General features: G+C 34.3%; 1 protein-coding gene and 1 long non-coding RNA gene across 2 annotated transcripts; one reads left to right on the plus strand and one right to left on the minus strand.

The window, feature by feature from the left end:
- The first annotated feature begins 745 nt into the window (after nucleotides 1–745).
- Nucleotides 746–1,279, plus strand: LOC130719290 (uncharacterized). The gene has a single exon (XM_057569915.1). It carries the CDS (start codon nucleotides 746–748, stop codon nucleotides 1,277–1,279), a length of 534 nt encoding a protein of 177 aa, XP_057425898.1.
- Nucleotides 1,280–3,688: 2,409 nt separating this feature from the next.
- Nucleotides 3,689–7,369, minus strand: LOC130718789 (uncharacterized). The gene is made up of 4 exons (XR_009012793.1): nucleotides 7,285–7,369; nucleotides 7,011–7,136; nucleotides 4,996–5,107; nucleotides 3,689–4,648 (listed from the first exon to the last, which is right to left on the minus strand). It is a non-coding gene; the product is annotated as an uncharacterized LOC130718789 (long non-coding RNA).
- Between the last annotated feature and the right edge of the window lie 977 nt (nucleotides 7,370–8,346).

The following is an 8,346-nucleotide window of genomic DNA, read 5'->3' on the forward strand; positions in this document are numbered from 1 at the left end:
TGAGCGCAAGTTAAATCTTGTTAATTTGAATCGAAAACAACGACCTTTACGTTTCTCAGAGCTAGTTTCTATCTTATGAGAAATCTTCTGTTCATTTTTCTTGACTTTAAATACTCTCCGTGTCTCTCTAACTATCTTACATTGATCAAAGGTATCCTGCTCTTGCTTCCAATTTTCTCTCCTTCCTTCGTAAAACTAATTTAACTTTTTTTCCATTGTTCGGGATGGTATAACAGGCTATTGAAAGAGGAATCAACACATAATGGATAAAAAGTTTGAGAAATTCAGGTTGATGATTACGAACTTCTCTGAGATGTGCTATCACAGCTTGCAGTCTGAGAATTTCAATCTCTCTGGCTATTCATGGTGCTTTAGTTTAACCAATTATTCAACTTTTATGTACAATATTCATGACATGTCCCCTTTGACATGATTGTGCATTATTTCTTGTAGGCGAATTGGCATCCATTTGGGAGGCAGGAATGAGCACTTGTCAATTTATTTGGAAGCTCTTGGTCGGGGTTGTGGTGAAAACTGGAGCACATTAGCAAAGTATAAGTACGCTTATTAATCGCGTCAATAGAAAAATGACAATAACAAATGGTACCTATCACTCCTCGCCCCTCTCATTATATTTTCATTTTCACCAACACATGCAACTGATTCTTGATTTACTAACTTGCCAGAAGCTGAATGCCAGTTCAATAAAAGCTTGTCTAAAACCGGTTTTGATAAGTTCATAACTATGAGTGAACTTCTCAGCTCTAGTGGGTTCACTTTGCATAACACTTGCATAATTGAAGTTGAGATATCAGTCAGCCATTCAGAAGATGAGAAACAAATTGATCATGTGCAAGTTTGTGATGAGCTCATTGATTTCAGAGGTTTAGGGAAAATAGAGAAAGCTTTTGTGCCACTGCTAGAGCAAGTTTGTACATGGTATCCCTCACTGGTTGAGTGCCAGCAGAAGAGAAGTCCTAGGTTCAGAGAATGGGCATTCACTACACTTGGCGAGGTTCTACACTTTCTGAAAACTAAGAAGGTGAAAGATATGAATGAAGATTTATGTAATCATCTTCAGAGATTGTGGGAGGAGCTGGAGACATTTAAATTTGATTTGTCCTGGCTGGAACCTCATTTGGAACATGCTTTAAACATGAAAAGTTATATAAGCAGAGCTGAAGAGGTGAAAAAGATGAAGGAGAATGCAGCTGCTCTAGAAATGGAACTTGAAAAAGCAAGGAGAGACTTGGTGAGAGCAGAAGAAGGCATTGAATAGATGCAGGTTGATGCTGAATTAGGATATGGAGGACCTGGACCATAGACTATTGTTGCTTAATTAATGGGTACTTCATTGCTGGTTTGTTATTATAAGTTTGAATGAATGATTGATCTCAAACTTTGTCTAACAATATTATTTGGGGTTTTGATTGATTCACTTACACTTTTTATCTCTCTTCTTTAGAGCAACTCCAATGGAATCCTTATTTTGAGATCTTAAAATAAGATCGGGATATTATTAAATCTCATCATTCGAGTTATCCGTGCCTTAGCTCAGGTACTCTCAAACCTGAGATCTTAAATAAAATAATATTTTTTTCTCTCTCCTTCAATACCAGAACTAAAGTGAAAAATAGGGTGGGAAATAAATAATATAAATATATTAAGTACTGTGGGTTCAGTTAAAAGTAAAATAAGATCTCAACCACTGGAGTAAAATGTGTATGGGGACCTTATGAGGGTCTTAAATCCTATGTGGCAGTCTGGACCCACAAAAAGTGAGTTAAGTCCTAAAATAAGATCCTACCATTGGAGATGCTCTTACACTTTTTAAGTACATTGAAATTAAATATCATTTTATTTGTACCATGTCTCAGAAGGAATTATTGATACGTTGTTTGTTAAAAATGAAGAACAACTCGCATGCATATATTTTTACTAAGCCTCTAGTTAAAGAATATATAGGCATACATAATTAACATCCGTAAATTGTAATTTGCTTATATTTGTTCCAAGTTAACGTTACATCTCAACACTCTTATTAAAGAACTGATCATATCAGCAGACAGCAATATATATGGTCAATCTTTTTAGCCATATGGGTGGGTAAAAAAACATTATGTGAAATTAGTTTTTTTTTTTAAGCCAAAATGAATTAAAAAATAGTAACACTTAAGGGGTGTTACAACCCACACTACATGTAACCAAAAAACAGAAAGAAAGAAAACAGAACCAAAACAGAGAAAAAACCACCCACTGCTACATAAAAGGTAGGCCAAAATGGCAAAGCAAACCGACACAGTATGTGGCATAAGAGAACACAAAAAATTCTCCACTCAAACCCAGCGCAGCAGCCAGCACCTTCTCTACACGCAGCGCGCATGAACCTGCCAACTGCAATCTTATCCCTTCACCTTATCCAACCAGGACAAATTGAACTTAAAATAATACTCCCTCCGTTTCCTATTATAAGTCACATTTTTTAAAAAAAATTTGTTATAAAATATAAGTCACTTTCTAATATCTAGGAAGCATTAAATAAATTTTTCCAAGTTCACCCTCATATTTAATATGAAAGAGATGATAAACTTTAGAACTATTAACTTGGAGAGAGAAAATCATAGGAAAGTAAATAAGGGTAATCTAAGAAAGTAAATCATTTTTTTTACAAATTTATTACTAGTAACTACTTTTCTTAATCTAAGAGAATTAGTTATTTGTGACTTATATATAGGAACGGAGGGAGTACGTTTTAGGTGAAATCCCATTGACATGCTGGGCTGATTTTGTTTCAAGCAAATAGCAACAAAAAAAATCTGATCTGATTTGGGCTCTCTATATACCAGTTCAGCATCCATATTAAACCCATCAGCTTTCACCAAATCTTTCTTGCTATTTCCACATCTTCCTTTGCAGCAACCATCTCTTTTTCCAGGCTCTTGGCTTTCATGTCTAGAGCAGCAACATTCAACTTCATTGTTTTCAACTGCATTGCTTTCTCTACATAACTTTTCTTACCTAAGTGTGTGTTTGGTTTCAAATCTAGAGAGGCCAAACGTGGATCCAGAAATCCAAAAGCAACTATTTCTTACTTCTGAAAACGTGGATCGGAGCCAAACGTGGATCCTGATTGAGTTTTCCAAACACACACTAAGTCTGATTGAAGACACCGTTCTAGCCATGTCAAATCAAACCTACATTTCTCAAGTTTCTCGCATAAAATTTGTCACAGAACTTTTGAGTGGTCAAGTTAGGCAAACACAAGGAAATAGGGAGCTTATTGTAATTCAAATTTGCTTCGGCACATTGTCTCTGACTTCTGGTTTGCTTTATAAGAATAGGGTGAAATGATCTATTTATGCATCTCAATTTCCATATGCAATCGAATATACTGGCTTGACTTCATGACAATAAATTATAGAAGTTTATTTTTTCTTCATCTATTTTTTCTTTCTTTCTTCTAAAAGAGTTATGTTTCTATGTTTTGGTATCACATATTAATGATTGCATTCAAAGAGATAGTTAACCACCGATCCTTAATGCATCCAAATATTATCGAGTTCAAAGAGGTGAGAATAGAGTTTATTTATTACATTGCCTTCTACCTTATTAAGATATTAAATAGTAGTCCTTTACATGATAGCTTTTTTTTTGACAGCAAAAATAAACTTTATTGAATAAGAGATTGAAAAGCACCATGAGAACAAGCCTCTCATAAGAGCAAAAAACCAAACCACATAAAAAACTCCTTTTGGGGAAGCACACTTGGGACAGAGCCTCATTAAAACCTTTATTAGGAAAACCCAGTGGGAAAAACCTAGTAAAGGAAAAAGAGTACTCAAATCACCAAGAGAATAAAACCCCCTAAAAAAACCCATTACACCCACCATTGAACTAACACCAAGACAAACCCTTATCTACCAAAAATAACAATTACGTGGCCCAATCTGTTATAAAGCTTAAGACAATCCTCCAAACATACAGTAGCAGCAAACCAGCTCCCCATTAGTCACCAATTCAATAAGTTCCATCGAAACCTCGATATCAAACCACACCAACCAAGCATATAACAAGTTCATAGGTAAAAACCCACAGAAAACAAAATCACATGCCCGCAACCCCCATCCACCACAAATAAATCTCGAGGAAACAAACCAAGTGACCTTCAATCAGTCACAAAAACACAACCTTCCCCATAAACATCATTGCAACTCATGATGATTTAATTGGATTTGATTCTTAAGTCTTTGAATCATCATCTCTTCATCACCATTGTAAACCACCCCCACCTGTTTCCCAACCTTCCATGTCTGTCGAGCCCTTGAATCCAGGTCCATAAAATCAAACTCATCGTCAGAACACATTAAATCCACTTCCGCCTGTTGTTTTGACTTGTTCTTGCTTCCCCTTGGTCTTCCTCTCTTTGCTTTAGGCTTGACCACTTTTCGACCTCCCCCAGCAGCACCGGGCCCTCCTACCCTTTTTCGCCCTCTTCGTTGTTTTATTCTAGCCAAAATTTCATTATCTGAATACAAACTCTCCACCACATCGGATGCCACGAATGTTGCTTTATCTTTCTCGCCCTCTTCAACATCCACACATGTGATTAAATTTTTGTGATGCCCTCCTTAACCCCTTTACATGATAACTTAATGAAGGTAGAAGTTAATATAACAAATAAACTTAGCTTGTATTACCTCGATGATATTTGGATGCTTTAAACATCGATGACTAATTATCTCCTTAAAACACAATCATTAATATGATTCATACCAAACAAACATAACTCTTTCATAAGAAAAAAAGATAAAATGGATGAAGAAGATCTGTTATTTATTATCATGAAGCCAGTAGACTCGATTGCATAATTTTTTTTTAGATAAATAGAGCATTTCATCATATTATTCTTCCGGTGTAAACTAGAAGTTACACACAAAATATGGACAAGTCAATTTGAATTATAAATTTATAACATCACAAAGAAGAGAATATTACCTTTTCTCCTCTGTCAATGTACTTGATAGCAATATGCTCTTTCTTTCCTGGTGTTTGGCTAACTTGGTCACTCCAAAATATATATTCTTTGAACTTGGTCACTCCAAAGTGCCTAAACCATTAAGTAAGTGTTGGCTTAATGGTAAACAGATTCTTATAAAAGTATCAAAAGATCGAATCGTACAAAAATCTTTTATCTAGAGAACTGCCACTGCATTTAGAAAAAAAACCATTAAATACAGTGTTATGAGTGGAAAATCATTGAACATCCCATGTTCTCCGAGATCAAGCATTCAAGCACAAAACACATTATTGGTGTTTTTTTTCGCTATATTTTCACCTACAAACTAGCATCTCTCAGCCAATGTTGTTCGTTAATGTCTTGCATCTAGCCATCTACGACAGACCAACATTCCTAAGCGACATATAATGACCCTACATATTCATTATTGATTCTAATAAACTATATAAATCAAATTGAATCTTGATGAAAAAACATGAAAAGATGTCACACATTGCTCCATTAAAGATAAAACAATATTCATTCCATCCTTAGTTATTTTTATCCACAGTACTGAAATATTTTTACCTTTTCGCAATAGAGTCATAGAAAAAATGTTTCTTAAATTTTACGCAATAATTTTTTACTCTCATGTTCCGACATTACTTATTCCCTTTGCTAAGGGTTTTTTGTACTCTATAATACAACTATAACCAAATATAACATATTGTGGGGGAAAAATCAATGTTGCAAGTAATGAATGGTGTTGTGGTAATTTGCTAGGATTAAGAAAAAAAGTTAAATTATTTTTCTAAATTGTCCTCATTTAATTGAAGTTTATCAATTCAATTATTTTTCTCTCTAGTTTAATTAACTTATCAATACTTTGAGTAGAAAATATTTCACTATCTCTAAGTTACCAAATCATGGAGTGGGAGAAAAATTCCTCTCTCTTTTCGAGACAAGCTAATGGGAGGGCGATGGAGAAAGATAACATGGTTTTGAAGGGAAAGATGAAGGTGGAATTACTTTATGAAAGCAGGCTTTAGCCTCAGTTTAGGGTGATAAGGAGGTTCTCAAGGAGCACTATATGCCACTAGAGAATCCTTGGTTGTATATATGCTAGAAAAAAGTATAAGATATAGACTTTCTATCACAACCTAGTTTACACAGGGCGACGGAAAAAGTAATATGAAAATAATTAATATAAAATAGATCTGTCATCAATTTATTTAGGGATTTTTTTTTGAAAGGTTATTATTTAGGGAAATTATTAGAGATTCTTGAATCAGGAGTCTCGTTTATGTGTAGGAAAAATAGTGGCGGGTACTTTCGATTAAGTATTTCCTATATAGGTGCAATGGAATACGGTAGAACAAACTTGATATTTTTGTATTTTTTACGATTTATTAATTTTGAGGTATGTTATGTATTTTTTACTAATTGAATTTTGAAATAATTAAAGTTAAGTGAAGATATATTTTCCTTTCTTTTTTCAAGATGTGAAAAAAAAAAGGTTGCAACTTTTCGGCCTAGTCCTGAATCACTCTTTAATTTGTTTTTTTTTTTTCCTTAGTATAATAATCAAATCTAAGACTTACCGGATTCTGGACCCCAAATCGGCAAATTGCAATGATGATGGGCTTATTGTTGTTTTTTTCTTCTTATGTTATTATTTTTGAAAACCTAACCTAAACTATCCTAAATTGAACCTGATTCAATAGAAGGAAAAAACAAAATAAAACTATCCTAAAGTATATACTATCACCGCGGCACAAGAGGACAAATGAAGAATGTAACAAAGAGTGTCGTGAGTGATTTTATGGAGTATCTTCTAAGAGTGTTAGTGTACGTTGTTGATGATTGTACCATTGATTCAAAATAATGGTGATCTGCTTATGCCATGTTCAAAAAAATTAACAAAATACGAGAAGCATACAACAGAATAAGCATGGGAACCATACACCAGAAAATTTGTTGCAAACAAAATAAGACGAGGGAGAAGGATAATTACTTGGTTAATGTACTCTGATGTGTGTTGCTCTCTACTCTTTGTTTTTTCCCCACTTTGATCTCCGTAATTCTCACTCGAATCCTTCGCCTAATGATTCAAAGTTGAAAGATTGGCTCTGTGTTTTTCCTGAAATCTCAGATCAAACGTTTTTTTGGGTAAGCCAATGAATATTATATATATAGGCACAAGGGGTGCTCCAATGATACAAGAAACAGGGGAAATACAGGGAAAAAAAACAGCAGAAAACAGAGAGGGAACAGGGAAAAGAGGGTACCAGATTAACAGAAAAACTAAAAAGATAAAACAGAGCCACCAGAGTAGTAAGAAGCAGGGCACTGGACACATCAACCTTGGCCAGCCAATGTGCCCAAAAATATGTGACTACTCTCATCTATTTATAATTGGTCCCTAGCGTTTCTTGTTACTAATTTGTTAAGATTTATTTAAATTTTATTTTAAATTTTATCATAAGATTTTGATTTAGTTTTTAAAATCGGACTATATTTATTGTCTGCAATCTTTCAATTATTTCTTTGAATCCATAATCCATAATCCATAATCCATAATATATACATTCAGGGGTTTTTTTAGGTCCAATCATCGCATACGTGGCATTTCATGATTGGCTAATTCCATTAAAAATCATACATGGCAATCATTCCTCCTTTCCTCTTAATGGACACACTTCTCCTTAACCTACACCCCTCTCTATTTAAAAGCTTATATAAGACTCTTATTCTTCATTCATCTCTCCATTATTTGGATTTATCCTAAACCTACACTGCTCCTTCACCATCTCGTGCGTTTTTTGTTTTTAGCCTTCCTACATGGCTTCAAGATCTCCGTTCGTTGTTCTTCAGGACTTTACAAAGGTATCTACTTTTTCTCAAATCAAATCAATTTTTGATGTCTTTGGTGTGTGTTATTGTAATCTAATCTCAATCCTTCAATTTTCATGTTTTACTAACCATAATATTGTTTTTAGCCTCGATACTTGAATGATATATTATTATTATTATTGATCCCGTGAGTGTTCATAGCACAATTGAATTTCACCATCAGAATGGTGAATGTCGCTTGACTAACGGTTGGATAGGTCTACGATGGCTATACAACTTTGATACCCTAAACTGCTGGTTTCTTTTCAAAAAAAATTGAAAAATGTCAACGTTTTTTATGTTTCAAATTGGAAAGAAGATTTTACTCATATCAAGTATCGAGGCCTCTCTATGGTTACACATGAACACGACCTTGACTTCTTGCGGGTTTTGGTCCCGGTCACTGATACTAGGGATCGTCCAAATTTTTGGAAAAATAGATATGTGGTTGTTTTTTA

Source organism: Lotus japonicus, chromosome 5 (assembly GCF_012489685.1).
Source record: "Lotus japonicus ecotype B-129 chromosome 5, LjGifu_v1.2".
Lineage (NCBI taxonomy): Eukaryota > Viridiplantae > Streptophyta > Magnoliopsida > Fabales > Fabaceae > Lotus > Lotus japonicus.

Coding starts and splice junctions, on each gene's coding strand:
- LOC130719290 (XM_057569915.1), top strand. CDS start 746: ATGAGTGAACTTCTCAGCTCTAGTGGGTTCACTTTGCATAACACTTGC.